This window comes from Camarhynchus parvulus, chromosome 2, assembly GCF_901933205.1.
Source record: "Camarhynchus parvulus chromosome 2, STF_HiC, whole genome shotgun sequence".
Taxonomy (NCBI): domain Eukaryota; kingdom Metazoa; phylum Chordata; class Aves; order Passeriformes; family Thraupidae; genus Camarhynchus; species Camarhynchus parvulus.
In genome coordinates this window covers 109913515-109932602 of record NC_044572.1, presented here as the reverse complement: position 1 = coordinate 109932602, position 19088 = coordinate 109913515, and the positions used below count along the sequence as shown (strand labels likewise).

At 38.8% G+C, this 19088-nt stretch overlaps 1 protein-coding gene across 2 annotated transcripts in view; it reads right to left on the bottom strand.

Annotated features, from left to right (window-relative positions):
• Positions 1–19088, bottom strand: part of SPIDR (scaffold protein involved in DNA repair) — a 196314-nt gene that overhangs the window by 15325 nt on the left and 161901 nt on the right. For both annotated transcript variants that reach the window (XR_004060525.1, XM_030943524.1), the window contains exons 11-14: positions 12002–12160; positions 2811–2898; positions 322–465; positions 168–227 (exon numbers count right to left, since the gene is read on the bottom strand). Coding sequence is in view for 1 of the 2 variants with exons in the window: in XM_030943524.1 (XP_030799384.1) it covers positions 168–227; positions 322–465; positions 2811–2898; positions 12002–12160 (451 nt within the window). In the remaining variant the exon portion in view is untranslated. The remainder of the gene's footprint in view (positions 1–167; positions 228–321; positions 466–2810; positions 2899–12001; positions 12161–19088) is intronic.

The window sequence follows — 19088 nt, the reverse complement described above, 5'->3', positions numbered from 1 at the left end:
GCAGTTCATTTTACCTTTCACAAGCATCTTAGACACGGGGATAATTCTGCCCATACAGCTCTTGAAGACAATCCTGGCATTGGGGTTACCCCTATACAAGATGAATCTTCTTCACACAAACATGATGCTGATTTTATGTTGAATTCATTGCTAAATAAAAAGATTACCTGCAGCCTTCGATAGAGCACTTGGGCCCAGAAGCTACACCGCTCGTTGCAACCATCAATCTGAAAATAGCACAAAAATAGGGAATGAGACAACTGTGATACCAGAAATCCAGTGGTAAAAAGTGTTTGTTATCTGATTTGTAAAGCAGATTACCCGAAGAATTTCCTTTAGACCATGAACAGCTGGTGGCTGGTACAAATTAGAAATCTGTTCTTCCTCATCCACTTCCACATGTATTTCACCAGACTGAACAGTAAGAATGTAACAGAAGCTGGGAGGAGGAAGATTAGTTGTCATCTATTAAAAAATAAGAAAAAGAAATGTGACCATAAAAAAGGCACTTTAATTTAGCCAGTCAAGTTTTACAATAACAGGCAAGATGAACAAAACAATTTACATCTTAAGATGGATAGGGAAACAAAATTATATGGTTAATAACTATGGACTCTGATGTAGAAGATGAGTTAATAAACCAACAGTCACAAGTTATAAGCGAAATCAGCTTGTGTGTATAATTCTTTCCATAATCTAACATTGACCCTCATCACACAAACAACTCATAACTTGGCACACTTGGCAAACCCTGTGACTATTTCAAGGTGCTTTTTGTTGTTTTGTGTATCTTTATTACGTGGTAGGAGTGCGTCAATTAGTCTTCTTTTTTTTTTTTTTTTTTTCAACGTCCATAGCTTTTCTGAGATTTGGGGACTTTTGCATGTGGGTGGGTTTTTGTGATAGTAAACAGCTGCCGAACTTTTAAAGCTGCCAAATTAAATCCAGGACAGCACAAGGAGGAGATAATGAAGAACAGGAATGCAAGAGCTGCAAGAACTGCTCTCTTTGTGGCATGCCAGATTTTTCTTTCCCCCTTAAAAAGTACCATGACGTAACAACTTTATCAATCACCACTTACAGAGGTCCCAAGCTGGAAAGACTTCTCAGAAAAGAAAAGACAATGCTAGAAGATAATTTTTATTGCAAATATGGTAAAATACCCTTTCAGCAATGTTTGTTGTTAATAAAACATTTAATTTAATAGAAGAAATATGAATATATGAAAGACAGTTGCCCACCCATTAAAAAGAATCTGCTTAAAGAAAAACAAAAGCAAAGGAAGCTGATACCCAAACTCTGTTTGCCTCTGACAGCAATAAAGAAGGTATTTGAATGCACAAATGGCTCAAAAGAAATCCATTCCATAGGTCCCTTTCCAACAACATTATCATCATGCTGGCAATATTATTTATGTATTTATTATTTATCAGTATTTATGTACTGATGTATAAAACTGATTCCACAAAACTGTGCATAAAAGTATACTGTTTGTATCAAGAAAAACATATCTCAATCGAAAGAACTCCATCAGAATGCAAGTTGTGGTTCTGTGTGGAATTCATTTCTGTTTCAAACTGACGGCAGAAGTGTAAATTACATGATCATGGCAAGTTTCCTCCATTTTTAAATTGCTAATAAAACAGAAAAAAATGAAGAAATAACAACAGTCATAACAACACTAAATGATGTTTAAGAGCTTTGCCTCAGCCATAGATATTCCCATTCTGTTGCCCATATAATTTTAATGCACAAACCCATCCATTCCTCTGAGACTTCCAAACTATTTTGATGAAAGGAAGAGTCAAAGAGAGCACAGCTATTTCACTCAGTTTCAGTCTCAATTTTATTTTTGACTGAGGTCTGTTCTTTTTGTTCTTCAATATAAACCCCTGGACAATGCAAATAACATGCTACATTGCAGAGGAAAGGTTGTTGGACTTTAGAAATAACTAGTAATATCCATCTTCAATATTCCCTGGTTTTGAAACTTGTTTGTTTCCAGCTCTCTCTTTTTTTTCCCATATTGACTCCTGTGGTCTAAAACCAATTTTTAATACCGCTAACTTCTTCCCAAAGAACAGCCTATACAAGAACATCAAGAAAGCCCAAGCTCTTGGCTACCCAGAAGCTTCTCAAATGGTCTTGTATTACCAAAATCATTTGATGTGACAGAACACCTTTTCTAAGACAAAAGCTAATGAAAGTAAAATTACAGATGTGATTTCAGCTTTGTAAATATATAATAACATTCTTTAAATCCATTTCTATACACTCCAACCCCCTAAAATCACAGGAACATTCCATTATCTTCAGTAATTATTTTATGTTCATCTTTCTGACCTCACATGAAACAAGTATCAGTCAGAGACATCCTAACTAGTAAGAGACCTGATTCCAGCAATCACTCTGTCTTCACAGAAGTTAATCTTCAGAAAAGTGCTTTCAAACCTAAAGCTGAAAAGTGCTTCTAAAGAATGAGTTAACATCCTTGTATATAGATTTCTCAGCAGGCTCCATGATACCTAGTACCTCTTTACTCCTGCAAGGAGAAGAGAGGAAGAATTTGTCTGGACATCTTACCATTCTAGCTCTAAAGGATTAATAAGGGGCTAATTGCATCATTTTGGAAAGATGCTGCTAATCCAGAGGGCTTCAGGTTAGCCTGGGAGGTTGTCAGAATCAGTAAAACAAAACTTGGTAGGTAAAAAGAGGGAGAGAGTCTTCATTCCCAAGGTAAACATGATTATACCACTGCCAAAAATTCTAGCTGTGAGGGAAAAAATTCATTTCATAAGAACAAAACTTACCATTTCAGAGTCTTGACTTTGTCCAGGAACTTTCACAGGCACTACTGGAGGCCACAGACTGTCTATCAGACTAAACAGTCCTGATGCCCTTCAAAGAGACCAATAAAATCAGGTTTAAAATGTTTTCATTAAGAAATGTAATCTAAAACATTGCATGATTATGAAAAGAATTTAAAATCATATTTGTTTTCTGGAAGCTGGTTTTGATTTGGTCTAGTTAAATTTCCATGGCTTCTGCTGCCGGGTGGAGAGGGAGGCAAGGGATGTATCACATCCAGTGACAAGCAAGTCATGTTTAATCCTTTGCCACAAACAGCAATGACAGAATTCAAGGGAACTGGGGGAAATTGTAGTTTGGGAAAGACCCAGGTATCAGCACAACTTCTTTTAAAAGTAGCTTTTAGCTATATAACTGTTAAAAAGTTTTGCTTCTAACATCTTCATTTCTACTGGGTTTTTTTTGGGAGGTTGCTGTGAGTGTGTGCCTTTTGCTGGGTTTTTTGTTGTTGTTGACAGCTGATTGTAACTGCTTTCAGGAAAGCCAGCAATTATCAGACACAGAGAAACAACAGGCAAGATTTTGTTAAGTACCATGTGCAGAGAGCAATCTCCTTCCTACACAGCTGCTCACTCAGTTATGATTTGTATTTATTAATTTTGCAAGTTTCATACTTTTGATTTAAGAAACAAACATAAAATTAACAGTCCATCACATTAAGGTAAGATGTTGACCACTCTGAAGTAAACCAAGCTCTATTTGCAACAGTTCAGTGGCTGCCTTGTGAGTTGATGGAAGATCTTTGCTGGACAAACAGGAGTAATTAAGGGAGGGGAAATAGCAACAGATAGCCAACTTGAAGAGAATACATTTCTGAGTTAAAGCTCTGAGTTATCTTGTCCCAGTTCTCTGTTCTGTGCAGTTGAAGCACAGAGATCTGGATTTTAACCCCCCACTGCCTCCAAGCTGTCTGTTCCTCCAATTACGAAAACCACTATTTCTGAAGCAACTCTAAAAAACGAAGTCCAAAACTTGTTAAAAGTAATATTAGCTTCTAAACCCAACTGTTTAGAAGGAAACCACATACCCTGTTTACAGGGCTGAAGCACGTTGCAATATGCTGCTTCTCTTCAAGGGGTCATGGAAACTTTCCTTTTAAAGTTCTGCTTTTAGCTCACTTCTGCTTAAACTTATTTATTTCTGTATTTCCTTAGTCCTTCTCTGGATCCTTAGATTTTGGGTGTCTACTGTGAGCTTCTCAGCATGTTTTTTTCACTGCCTGTGATTCAGTGTTAACAGTGATGCCTTTGCAAGAAGTTTTATGGCTGTAAATCTCAGAGGAAATCTTTGGGAATACAACTTGAGACCCACAATTCAGGTAATAAGCTGGCAAACTGAAAAGACATTGCTACCTGTAGTTGTGTTCTCCACATGAATAAAAATACTAGAGACACAAAATGCTGCTTTTTTACAGAAATGGACTTCCTGACTTACAAAGCATCATCCCCAAGTCTGTGAAAGGAGAGAGACTGGGGCAGTTTTGGTGTTTGGAGGTTTTTTTAATTTTAGTTTGGGGTTTTTGTTTGGTTTTGTTTTTTTTAACAGTGATGTCATTACAGCACACAAAGCAATATTCCCTAGGTATTAAAGATACTTTAATACCACTTCTTGAATCCCTGACTGGGGCCAGATTTTCTGGTTTGTATTGTACAGAAGGATACCTGACACAAGGAAGGCCAATGTCCAGAGGAACCAACTGGTCTTGCTAACTGGGAGATGAAAAAGGAGAGCTACAAAACAAGAGCAGAGCCTCCTGTCCAGCTCAGGCAGTTCCATAAATGGCCTTCCTCACACAATCCACAGCACAAGGTTGGAGCACAGATAGGAACATACCACAGACTGTGCACAGAGACTGCACATTTATCAACTTAGAGCAACTAAGCCATGTTGTTTGTTGCATGTTCACATCTCCACCCAGACTGATCCCTCATTTGCATTTTAAAGCGTTCACAAAGGACATGAAGTTGTCCTTTCTTCTTTAGCTCACTCCTAACTTGCCATCCTGTGTCAGAATATCTAACACATGTGGTACATCTCCTTCTATTCTTTGTGCCCTTTTGGAGAAGGCCATCTACTGCTTGAACTAAGAGCACTTAATAAATAGTAAATGACAGGATTTGTTTGCAAGCAGGCAGAGGATCAGTGCTGGGTGGGGCAAGCCTCCTGAACATCTTGGCCCCATCATTCTTTGACCTGTCAGGCCAAGGGCAGAGACAAACCAAAGGATTAGCAAGTTCCAAATCACATCCTGCTGTGATCCTTGCTGTGAGCTGGGATGTTCTCTCCTGGGACTCTCACTCCATCAGTCAGTGTCCCTGGTGGGGAGCTCCCTGGTTGGTCCACCCACTCATACATCCACAGCAAAGTTAACTCCCTCTTTACACTTATGGGCTTCAATTTAGAAGAAGGGAAAATAAAGTGGGGCTACAGACAGTGGAGAAATGACAAAGACATTGTGTCCTCCTCTGCAGAAGATCATTATCCTCACAGAAAGAATAAAATTAATTCCCTTCACTGGCCAAGTAACACTCCAACTCCAGTTCAATCTGATTTGAACAATGGGTGCAGTTTATTCAATATGTGTAGCCTTCTTCAGCTCTAGAGTCAGGACAAGAGATGAACAGATGGCTCTGTGCTGCAGCAAAGGGGCATGGTTAGCTCCCATGTGCATAGGGAGCCTCTCTGGATACACAAGGCAAAATAAAAATGTTTAAATTTTGCTCAGTGAGTGTAATTACTAGTTACTTTGGAAAAAAAACTTATCACAAAAGGACAGGCTTCTAAGAAAGAAAAAGCAGAATCAGAAGTGAAAAGAAAGAGGCTCAAGGATCAAAGAGAAAAATGAACATGTAAAGTATTTTGAATAACTTTTTTTTTCTTTTACTTCAAAGACTAGGGCTCTATTGTAGTACTCTATAACTTTGAAAAAAAAGACTGAATCTATAGCAGGAAAAGGACAAAATAATCTATGAGGTTCTAAATGACAGACTCAACTCTCTACTTTCCAGGCCAGGGTCAACTCTGGGTTTGGTAAAACAAATTTTGTCCCATCCCAAATATGTATATTTCCACTGTTTAACACCAACACAGTAAGACTACCAGTAACTCCAGTGGAGTGTTACAGTAAAGATTTCCACAGAAATTTGGACTTGTGACAGGTAGGTTTGCCTCTCTTCTATAAACTCACATCTTCAAGTTTTGCTTATATATATAACCAGATTTTATATATGTCTGTGCATACAATTTTATATATGTGTGTGTATATAATAAGCAAAATTGGGGTTTTTTGTGTCCTTAATTATTTTTACTAGCCAATGTCCTCAAGACATCTCTCTTAACCTTTCTTTGCTAAACTTCAGTATATCTTTTCTCTGTATCCATAAATGCAAACTGCCTCCTGTGTACCCAGACATCAGGCAGAGAATTTTAAAGATACAATACTGTTAAACAGGCTAAATGCATGACTGATACACCAGTATTTACACTACCAGAACATCTCTGATCCTGTGGAAATTCCATTTGTTTCATACAAGCTGTGTTTCAAAAGTCAAACAACTCTGATTTTTCAAAATTGCATTTCACTGATTCTGACCTGACGACTTATTTCATAACCTAATGAGAAGATTTGGTTTATTTCTCTCAAAAGCATGAAGTTTCAGCTACAGTTCTGGTCCAAGAACTTTGTGTCTGCCGCGCCTGATCCAACTTTTAACATGCAGCTTATAGTTTGGGGGATTTATCAACTTTAATAATCATAACAGGCTCAAGGGAAAATACTAGAGGGAGAAAATATCAGCAATATCAGAGAAAAGAAGGCACATAAACAGAGGAAAAAAGGAGCACTATGTAGGGTTTATAGCAAGGAACAGAAAGATGCTAGGATTCTCTTCCAACATCTTCCACAGCTCTGCTCTGAGGACTCGGGACTTGGAACTTCTCTGCTTCCTCCTCTCCTACTTCTTAAACTTTTTGTCTAAACCAAACCAGTTTTCTTTGGCAGTGTCAGTCTCAATTATTAAGAAATCAAAAATAAATCAACTCCTAGCCCTCTGTGCAAAACTAAGAAATTCCTTAATAATCACCTAGACTGCATAAACTTCAACTGTCAAGGGACAAGAAATCCAAATATAAAGCTGACACTGTAGGCTCCCTCCCTCCCCTAAACTGACCTACTAAGACTTGGAGTGCACAAACTATGCAACACCACATTTTCTTAGTCTTGAGTAATAAAAACAACAAAATCACACGGTAAAAATCTGAGCCTACTAAACCAGCATCTTTGTCAAAGTACGAACAGGGAGGAAGGGCTGCTGACCTCTTTCTCCCCCCAGATTTTGTTAAGATATATGGAATCATATAGTTGAATGATTTACATACTTTAGTAATTCAATTTTCTACAGTATATTAGAAATTACGCATACTACATGAAGTCACTGAAATGATAACATAAAAGTGCTTTTGATTCAATATGGATATGCCTATATTATTCTCCAGTGCTGATAACTGAATAGATTAATGACACAAGCACTAAGATACATGCAGTCCATGTTTATTAAAGAATAGAAAATTCAGGAAACAAAAAATTTCATTTCTGATACAAAAGCAGCCATAGAAATGAATATAAAAATAACGCATACAGTCAAAACTTCAATGTGATTACTGAAATTATGCTTTAAATGAAACTCAACTTTTAACCACAGAAATTATTGAAATGCTTCAGGACCTCAGAACCCAGAGACGTGGGTGGATCTTGTAGATGGCAGTCTTTTTGGAGGAGGGAAAACCAAAGGAAGGAAGTTCTGACCTCCCTGCTCTGTAGAGGGCTCTTACTATTACATTTCCTGTCAATGGCTAGCAGTTGAAACATTTACTTGTGCAGCAGTTAGCAGTGGTCCTCTCTTCTGAGGGCAAAACAAAATGAAGAGAAAGTATAAAGTGAAGAGTAAAGGGGAAAAAATGAGAGAAATTGAGGTCAGAGAAGTATGTGATTCAAATAAAAAGGGGAAAAAAAACCCAGAAAAGAATGAAAACCCTCAAGCACAATAGTGACCACTACAAACATACAGGGAGATTTCACATTTCAGTGCCTAACATTTGAAAGTTCTAAATGACAAACAACAGAAGCCAGCTTTATTTGAAAATGCAGAAATTTCTCAGAAAAACATAACACTGGTTGATGAGCTCAATATTCAGAGCCTGTTTACCGCAGAGGAAAATACAACAGATAATACAGCCTGCCATGAATTAAATGTTGGCTCAAAAGTCAAAGCTTATGAGTTGATGTATCCTTCAAAGTCTTTTAGCCTATCCAACACCAGTGTAGATTTTAGCATTCTACATGCAGCGGTTGCCTCCTCTTTTGAAGATTATTAACCATTTTTTTAATTTAGGGACAAAATTTGTACTGACACCCTGTGTTCTTCCTCCCCCCTCCATTTTAAAATTGCTGTTATCTTTCTGTTCTACTGCAGAGAAACTCTTCATATTTCTAACACATAAGAAAGCATAAAGAGAAGAAGCAGGTACCTCTGTTATACTCAGCAGTAAAACAACTCAATGGTAGGAAAATCAGGTGAAAAGACCCAAATTGTCAAAATCCAAATTATTATTATGTGTGGAACTCCAGGTAGGGCTAAAAAAAAAAATTAGTATTTTTTTGTCGATAAAGACAGGTCTCTAACTCCAAAGATTATCTCAGATCATTGAAATTAATTTCCAGTAGGAAGCAGGAACTATGACAATTTATAAGTTATTTACTCCTGAGGCATTTTAGTGAGTGCTCAGCCCCTGCATCTAATTGCATTCATTTAGTTCCTAGTTATACCTGACATACCTGAAACATGCCTGGGACCTATTAAAAACCAGGGGGCTTGCATGTGCTGCATATGGATTCTTCACCAGCATTCCTGCCTCTAGCAGCACACCCCCAAAATCTCACTTCCTCTTCCTCAAGGGACTGAATTTAAGACTGACACATGAGGCAGTGGGAGGGTGAGGGTGAGAACAAGAGCCTCTAAGAAAACAACACCACCAGTGAATATTTTTCAGTCTTCTCCCTGTAAACCACTGTAATTTTTTTCTTCTTTTTTTTGCTGAATCTAAGCATGCAGACCAAGGAATAGTTGTAGGAAAGGCTAGGTGACAAGTATGGATGAGAGGGTGAAGAGAAAAGCTGTCAGGAAACAGATACTGAACCACACAAGTTCAGTCAGTTGCCACACTCTTGCTTCCTACTTTACCCAGCAGGCTCACAAACAGAGTAGAAGAACTGCTGGAAATCAGGCACTGAACAAGCAACTCTGCCATGACTCAGCCATGTCCCTCTGTCTTACAGGATTGCCAGAAACTGGGCTGCAAAGGGAACCACCACTTCCTTTACTGCACTGCAAAGGGAAGGATTTCTTACAGGGATGGTTTAGGGGAGTGTGCTTTATGTGGGGTAAGAGTCTGGCTCTGAAAAGCACCTAAATCAGTAAAAGACCTTCAAACGACCTCTACAAGACCCTACTACTCGTCAAAGCATATTGAAAAGCAATATTCAACATTAAAAGTGTTTCAATATAAGGTTACATCATCATTCAAATTTTTCATAGAGCTGATCTCTGTCAAGACAGGACATGGTTGTGTAAGTTCTTATCCCACTTTTCTCTTGGAACACAAGTGTTTTCTTATCAGAGAAGAAATGTGTTTAGTTTCTTTAGCACTCCTTAACAGTACAGGTTCATTCCAAAGATCAAGTAATGTGTTCAGCTGGGTTTCCCCTGGGTCTAAAAAACCCTTTATCGTAAGCTTATAGGTTTTTAGTCCTTGAAATGAAACTTCAGCTTACAAGAGTGATTTTAAGATTGCATTTACTGGAATGATGTCAAATAGCACTTCAAATTAAATACTTGAGGATGGATGATGGCCTGGAAAATTTTTTGAACAGTAACAGCGGTCTATTGATGCAAAACTCTTGAGAAGCTCTTGTATCTATTAGCAAATGTCCTCTGTCTCTCAGAGGGACTGAGGAAGCACTCTGTCTCTGATTACAATCCATATGACTGTGGGACAACATGAACATGTGGGATCTTAGCCATTCCTGGCTTTCTCCAGATCATGTGCTTCAAAGGCACACACTTTGATGGGAAAAGTCATTACTTTTCCCCTTGTATTTCCTATATTTGCTTCCCTTTTATCCACTTTAAAAGCCACTGTCAGACTCCAGGAAGCAAACAGTTTCAAAGCCATCTCCTTCCAAAAAGTAATTGGTGTTCTCAAAAAAAAAAAAAAGACAGCAGTCTTTCTTGCAGGGCAGACCACATAGTTCTTACTCACACATGTGCTGCAAGCCAAGGTTGGGCACTCACAGGCATAACCCATCATGTGCTTGGATACACCAGTGGCTCTGGAAATCCATTTATCCAGTGGCAATGAGTTCTACAGCTTAATTACGCTCTCTGAGAGTAAGTATTCCCTCATATTCTTTTCAGCTATGGCTTTACTGTGGTTTCCATCACACCTAGAATGTGTCCCAAACACTTAAAAGTAATAAAAAGTTACAAAGCAGAACTTAGGCTTAAACAATTAAGAAAAAACCAAATCCCTGAACAATTCCCCCATCCACCCACCCATCTTGTACAATGAAATCACGTTTTAACCGCTGCACTGTCCCTGAAGCTACACTATACCCATTTTCTTTTAATGTTCCCTAGCAGGGCTACCACCAGCACAGCTCCAGCTGAGCCACCAGCATTTTCAGCAGTGTGTCTTCTGAACGTCCTCAGAATAGCCAGAAGTAAGTTACTGCTGCTTTGAAACAGAATTTACATTAGAAAAAGTCTGTCTCTTATTAGTTAGCCAGAGTACTGGAAGCACCAGCAGCCAGTTGTAAAACTTCATTTGTATCCAGAATTCCAAAGCCATTATTTAATTTGTTTGGAAAAAATGTAACTTGAAAAAAAAAAGCCAACAAAATAATTAAATAAGAAGACGTGTTTGTTATTAAAGATCCATAAAAATGCAAGTAGGCTTGAAATCCAAAGGCTCTGAAAATTAACACTGCAAGTACATAAAAAGAAAAGCATACTGAATAGAGCTGGCTGGAAAACAACAATTCCATTTTGCTAAACATTTCAAAGCTTTGAAATTTGTTTTTGTTCCAATATGAAACAAAAATGAGACTTTCTCAAAGTCTTCATGAAATAAGAATAAGAGAAAGCATATTCACTCCCTCTGGACCTGAAAAAAATCTTCCCAACAAAGCTGTCTCCAAAATAGATAATGTTTCCATGAAACATTCTGGTTTTGATGAAACAGCATTTTTCAACAGGAAAAAAGTGTCAGCAGAAATACCACAGCCATTCTATTAGCAAAGGCTTATCTAGATCGGATGCTTGTACGAATAAATTATGTTGAGAACTGAACCAATCTAATTATATTTATACAGGTCCCCATGAGAACATTGTATCACTCTCCTTAGAAAGATACTCTGTAAGATAATTGATCTATTTAATTTTTTTCTTGACTAAAGATATTTTATTTGAAGAATGTAAGAGGAATCACAGAATAAGCAAAATCTGAGACGTACCATAAGTCAATTTGTTACTTACCTGGGGGAATTTTTCTATAAAGCTATTGGCATTCTTATTCCAAACCAAGAATGGCTTTAAGATTTGCAAGACTATTTTTTTTAAGAAATAATCCGTGGTTCTAAAACCATTCAGATTTAACAGAATTAAGCTCTAAGATACTAAAGGAAAGTCTGTGCTTGAAAGTTCGATCCATACTGAGCAGCACAGTAGAAAAACTTAGTGCAGTAAGAAGTTCTGCAATGAAAGGGAGATGAACTAATGTTTATAAGTCTCTGAATCTACTGAAGAGGAAGAACACACTCATATTTTATGGAATATTGCACACAGAAATTCCTTACTCTGCTAAGTGTGTATTTGTGCATTAGCTTATTTAAGCTCATTTTGGAGAATGGTTGGCTCAAGCACAGCAGGATTACCACCAAAAGTGGTAATGAGGACATTTGATTGAACAAAGCCAGGTTCAGTTGTTCCAAAGAATGTTGGTCACAGAAATAATTAAAAAGGCAGATCATCTTTGCCTGTCACAGCAAGCAACATGTTCTTCCATTAATTGTTCTCACCTTCCTCTTGTAGTTCTCTGCAAAATCTTCATTCCAGCTAAGCAGCAAGATTTTCCTTCCCATCTCCTGCAGTACTGCTCGACGTCATCTGTGGAACTCAGGGACTGCAGCTGCACTTCACTGAACATGCCATAGGCATCCTGGACAAGGAGGCATAACCTGCAAAACATTCCTCCATTACTCACTGGCATCTGTTCATAACAAACCAGTGAGCAAAGTTCTGAAAATGATGTTACAAGCTTCAGGACAGGGCTTATCCTCTGCACTATCTGCAGAATTCCTATCAAGTAACGTATCAATAAACAAACCCAACACCTTTAAAGGTTTTCTCATGTACATTTTCAGGACATAACAGGGCCATGAAGCAGAGAAGCATGACTGAAACAAAGAGTACAAGGCTTGCACTGGGGATTAGGTTAATTAACTGCTATCCACTATGTGGCTTGTGTACTTAAAATTGAAGAAAGTTGAGTTTTTGCCTTACTTGAGGTGAATTCTACAATAAAGACAGAACAACAACAGAAACATAAATACGTGTGTGTTTAAATATAAAAATTCTGCTTAGAAGTAAGCAAAGCAACATATTTCACAAGTAATAATCACCGAGACTGGCAAAGCAAGCATTACATTTTCCCACGCTCTTTTTTAAAAAAGAGTCCTCAGGATGAAAAAAAGAGTGAAACATCAATTTTTCTTTAAAGAACAAAACTATACAAAACAACATAAAACTGGAGATTAGTATACTGAGAGTTGGGTATGAAGCCCAAAGGAACTATTTTAAGAAGGTAATTAAAGAACCTGCTAAACAAACAATTTGATTAAAATCTATGGAAGTAGGGGCTGTAGGGCTGGGAAGTATTGCTTAACCAACTTGATGGCATTTTGAGAAGATAGTACTGTTATAACAGATAAGGCAAAATCAGTGGATGTCATACATTTAGATAGTCAAAAGCACATTTCACAAGATTCTGCACCTGAGATGAGCAGCCACGATAGCATGAATCATGCAGGGCTGGAGGAAGGAGGCCCCTGTCTACAAGACTGGTTTTAATTGCCTCAGAAAGAGACAGTTAAGCATGGAAACTTTTCAAAGGGAAACAAAAATTACCTTTGAGGGTAGCACACACATTTTTGTTTCCAAATAAAACTCAGGGGTGCACCAGGCAGCAGAATTCAGTACATTTCAAAGGCACATGCCAAAACTACCCTCCCCAGAGCGGCACCATTGTTCCCAGCAAGCCAACTCCAACTGCTTTTGGAATACATCCTGTAACGTACATGCACCCTGAAAGCATTCAACAGCAGTCATTATACCTTTATAAAATACATTTCAAACTAAATGAGCTCCTACACTGAAGAAATCCATGTATTTACTTCACATGGAAATGCAGGCACATAGAAGAGCCCTAATCACACTTTCCTTGTTCATTATGAAGTGCCTAACTTCAGCTTAGACCCTCAAGAAGGCTGACTTTGATACAAGATACAACCCCAAAGGCCTTCTGACATCAGCAATTGTGCAAGCACCAGCTAAGAGTCCTCATTTTTTCAAATGCTGGTGCTGGTTGTGAGGAGCAAGGAGGGATAGGACTGGGTACAAACAAAGACTCCCATATTTTCCCCATACCTCCAGCTACAAAGGTCCCATACAAACCCAGTCATCATCAGAAAAAAAACCAAAACAAATTAGAAGCACTATGTTTGCCTGCTGCTTTCCATGTTAGGACTTTGAATTCAGTTAAGAACTCCCCTGAGTTTTAACTGATTTGACTGAAACTCCCCATGATATTATGTTTGGAAAACCAGAGTTCATATTCTCTGAACATTGCTGAAAATCAGATTGAGGGGAACCGGAAAAACAAACCAAACAGTTTTGCCTATGTTAACAAAATGTTGACTGTTAATTGTGAAAAATTAGGCCTCTGTATCTCAGAGCACGAAGGGCCAACTGAGTTAGTGTCTCAGATCAGATCAGTTCAGCAGTCTCTTAACTGATCACTGGAATTTCTCATATCTTTAGTGAGACATAACTGAACACAAGTAAGTCTCAGACTAGCTGGCACCAGGGTCATATTAAGTCCTCTGGGACACGTTAATTGCCCAAATAAAACTAGCTTGGTTGGTGCTGAAGACATCAGTCAGTAAAAGAGCATTTTCCAAGTCCTTTTAAGTCAAGCAAAGAGATGGTTTCTGTCAGACATGGGAATCTTAACTCCCCGCATCCCTGGCCACAGATTTCCATTCCTTTGTGGTGGCACATAAATGGCTAGGACAGGAAACTCATCTGACCAAAAAATACTGTAGCCAAATCATCATCACCAGCAGCATCATCTGAGTTTCTTGAAAATCAGCTCTTTAAAAGTAAACTCCTACTTGCATGGAGTACTGCTTCTAGGCAAGGATGTGTTTTCCTTGAAGCTCCCACTCCAGCTGTCCAAGGTATGCAGAAATCTCAGGTCACAAGACAGGAGAATGGTCATCTGATGGCCATGCTCAATGCAGAGAAAAACTATGCCATTGGAGGCTTCTGTCAGTAATGTCCCCATTCACACTGGGAATACATTCATGATCACTGGCATCATGAAGGAACACAGAGCAGCAGATTCCAAGTGCCTTAGCTCTGTCAGGTTCGTACACAAGCACAGACAGACACTCTGTTTACTACACTTGCTCTTAACAGCATCCAGAAGGTAGTCACAGTTTCTCTGCATGATGCATTTAAAATGAAATGTGTGTATTCACTCACTTGGAAGTCAGAATTTCATTAATAACCCTTCAGACACCCAACTGCAGACTAAGAAAGAAATATCCCAGATCAACACCAAGAATAGAAGTTCCCAAACACATTTTCCCTGCTTCCCTTTCAAACAGTATCAATGAATGATGGCAAAACCTTGAAATGCTATAGGTGTTTGAGGGACAACTGATTTTCCCACTTAATGACTATCATGAAATCAGCTGTATACCACAAGAGATTTAGCAATGCACTTGGAGAACTACCCTCCTGTTCTCTGGAACTGGTTCTGTTCTTATGGATTTTGTACATGCTGTCAGCATCACTGACAGTAGTTCAGCTGCATCCAGAGCCCTTTGATTCAGGACCTTAACTTCCTTACCAGTACTCTTTTTGTCCTTGATTTCACTTTATTCCAAGAACAGTGCATTTGGATTATTTTCCCATGTTGCAGAGTTGCTCTCATATTACAGCAAATGTTCTCACAAATTAATTTTTAGCAGGCAGTCTAACTGTGATTAAAGCCAACAGCTTGTCCCATTACTTTTCCCCCCGCTTTGAACCTCACTACCATGACGAAAACCCAAATATCAAAATTATGAGACAAGCTGCAAAGCAAAAATGAGTATCTGCCCCCCAGGAATTCAGCATTCATGTTTTGTGCACATCCATAGGAAATACCTCTTTTTCATAAAATTTGGATTTGTATCAGTTAATAAGGTTAAACATACCTTTACCAATGCCTTGTCAGCATGCATAGTACTGAAATGTTAAAAAAAAACTGGCAACATCTCCAATTTAATGGAGTGGTGCTTGTCCAGGGAGGAAATAAATTATATCTTTATTTTTGGGAGAGGGATGCAACCCTGTGTAAGACCCTCAACTTAAAATATGGATTTGGAAACTGAAATGTCTCACGCAAAATAGCAGAGAACTCACTCCTGGAGAGAGGGGTAGCAGGAAAGCCAGCAGAGGAACAAATGTAGGAGATGCAGACTAAGGAAAAGGTGAAGTATGACACATTGGTAATAGCAAAGGGGGAGAAGATAGGGAATGATAAGAAGTGAGGCAGAGTTACCTTTTTTTTTTCTTTATGTAATGACACAGTAAGTCTCATGCAAAAGCTTGGGAAGATTTTGTTGATTTGCTAATAGCCAGAAGCAAGGATGGGGGCTGGAGGAAGATGAGACTGATTGCTCTGCATTATTTCTATGACTGTGCTGATCTTTAGGACAAAATGTCTCCCAGTAGAAATCTGGAGAGGATTACAGGATTAATGCCATGCCCTTCTCCCAGTTAGTCACTCTTCATGGGTAAAGGGTAAGCCCTTCTTTTACTAATATGTTTTTATGCATGAAAAATCATCTCTGTCCATACTGCTGCCTTTTATCAAGCAGCTGACTTTCTGAAAACGTAAGGGCAATGAAAATCTTCTCCATTTTTGGTCACCTCCAGCCTCCTCAGCAGTTGGGGGAAAAGAATAAGACAAGGAAGATCTGCCTGGAGAGGAGATGAGAGCACAGGGAGGCCAGAGCAGACTGATTACACAGACACTGCCTTTACTGAGTCTCGGGAAAACAAACAGCAGAAATTTGTCATGAGCAGATCTGAACCAACAAGTAATTGTTTTAGCCTTGGGTAGGAGGACAATTGTGTGGCCCAGGGCAGCTCTTCTCCATGGCAGCTAAGCTGAGTAGTACAGCACGAGGAGCAGGACAGCCAGGCAAGCTGGCAACACCACCACCTTTGCAGCACTTTGCACAGACCTCCTTAGTTGCTCTTTCTTTGGAAGTGAAAGGGGGGAATGGGAAAATGCCTGAAAACTAATTGACTTGTATTAGCTCTGATATTTGCTCATTCTTTATCTTCACCATCCATGAGACAGCTGCTGCTGTTTTGTTTGTCAGAAGGACTTCTTATCTCTGTGAGGTGTGGTCCTAGCAGAGGCATAAAGCACACGAACATAAACACACACAAACAAAACCCCCTCTCCCTGCATCACCAGAGGCACAACACTACCTACACAACTCCAATCCAGCAACTTGTCTGGTCAAGTCTCAAGGTGGAGCTGATTTACTCCTGCTAATATGGCTCAGATTCAAATTGTAACCTGCAGGACACCACCCTAGCTGGGTTTAATTTATCCTTACTCCTTGCATTCACCATACCCATATAGTAATTGAAAAATCAAACTCAGAGCACAGGGACAACTGTCCATCTTCCCCCTTTCAGTACTAACATTCCTATATTTAACACTATTATATATCTATATTATATTACTTTAATTTAATTTAATACTATTATTTATATATTATATACTATAATCCTATTTAACACTAGTATTTCTCTGTTAAAAGCATACAATAAGTTCCTTCATGCTCCCTTTTGAAAAGAATGTACCCACTGCAGCCTTCTTCAGGGAGACACAAGATTTAGAGTTTTCTGCTTAAAATCCATACCATTTGCTGTCAATAAAAAGTGAATGAAGCTCTACAGAACACAACTATGGACTGAATGCTACAAATACAAATTAATGATGACGGTAGCTATCTCCTTCTCTGCCTAGGCTGCAGAGGAACAAAGGTACACAGGAAAACACAAGCACCATCATTTCCAGTTTATAAGGGGAATGTTAAGCTGGAAGAAGAATTATGGTCCAAGCACAGACATTTCTAGCACCCAGCCTGATGCTCTGGTTTGAAGCACTGACATGAACAAAACAGTGATAATTTGCTTTGAAAACTGGAGCTTAAAAACTACTGAAAAGTACAGTTTGTGATCATGTATGTTCTTATTTGGCAACTGTGGAAGGGCCCAGAAGGAAAGAAAGAAAAAGGCAGTTCTGGAGTGCTGGACCTGGCAGAAGTATTGGTGGAAACTGCACATGTGATTGGAGTATCACCAGGGCAATGACCTAGTCTTATCTCAGCATCTCAAATAGAAAATATGTTGCAGAGGCCTCTCTGGTCTCAGGAAAGGAAACTTTTATTTTTGCAGACACCTCCTAGCACAGGATTTCTGTAACACACTTATAAATACTCACTACAGTAACTATACCAAGTCCCCCATTTTCGATTTTCCTTGCTTTCTTGACAATTTTTATACATATGTTAAAAAATGGAGAGTGTAAGTTTTAAGATAACTGTTGCTTATTTTTATTCTCTTCGTTGAATCATCACATAGTTCAACACAAACTGGAAAATCAAATACCACTTCCACAAGCTCTTTCCTGATCCCCTGCCTGCTGATTGCTTTTTCCATTTCTTCATTCATGTTAATCCTTCCACCTACTATTTTCTGCCTGTGGCCTGAAGAAGCAGCACTTCTGTGGGAAACAGCTTTTGTGCGTAGGAAGAGACCTGCATGAGCCAAGGGTGTCAGCAGAGCTACCTTTGCAATGCTCAGTGTGCTGCTGGAGAACAGGGCGGCACTGCACTGCAAATGCTCCCACTCAAAACATGGAACACCACCTGCCTGGTGGGAGCTACATGCAACTTGTCAGGAACTGGTGTAGCACGAAATCCAGCTTTTTGTACTTGCCATGACAACCATGGCTTCACATGTGACAAATTTTTTCCTGCAAAAGCCATTTCTTATACAAAGTTTTCACATGACACCACATGAACTTAAACTCTCCATCTGACACTGGCTCTAAGTGCACTTTTGAATGAAACTGCTGATGTGTGTGTTTTATTTGTACACGGAATTTCTCTCAAAAGTAAACAAAACATTCAAAACCATAAAAAGACATTCCTGACATTCACTCAAACACGATATAGAGCCTAAGCTGTAATTTCAAACAGCTACAGAGTTGCATTTGAAAAATATTTGCAGTATCGTGGACAGCTTCGCCTATGTCAGATTCAAAACGAATACTCAAGTTGTTCTACATTCATAGTTTAGATCCAAAGTAATGATGCCATGTAAGTCAATTTTTATAGTGATAGCTGGTTTGGAAGGCAGAGAGAGTTAAGGAAAAATAACTTCCTAAGTATTGCCTAAAAGTTTGTATAAAGGCTAGGCCACAATGGAGCAGTAAGGCCTTCCTCCCTCCAGATCCCCTGGCATCTCAACCCCCCATGGGACATAAATTATGGTCCTTCTGCTAAGATCCATTCCATACAGCTTGTTATGCAAAGAAAACCAATTTTGAGTGGTAACAAAAAAAGCAAGCACAGCAGATCACCCCAGCATGTTTCACCCACTGCACTGTTAATTGTAGTTGGTAAGAAAAATAATGATGCACACCCTCCTCAGGTTCTTCAGTGTACCATTACTTCAGCATGGAATCCCATCACAACCCCTTGGTTATTTCAGTATACAATTCAGAAAAAATACTATTTTCCTGCATGT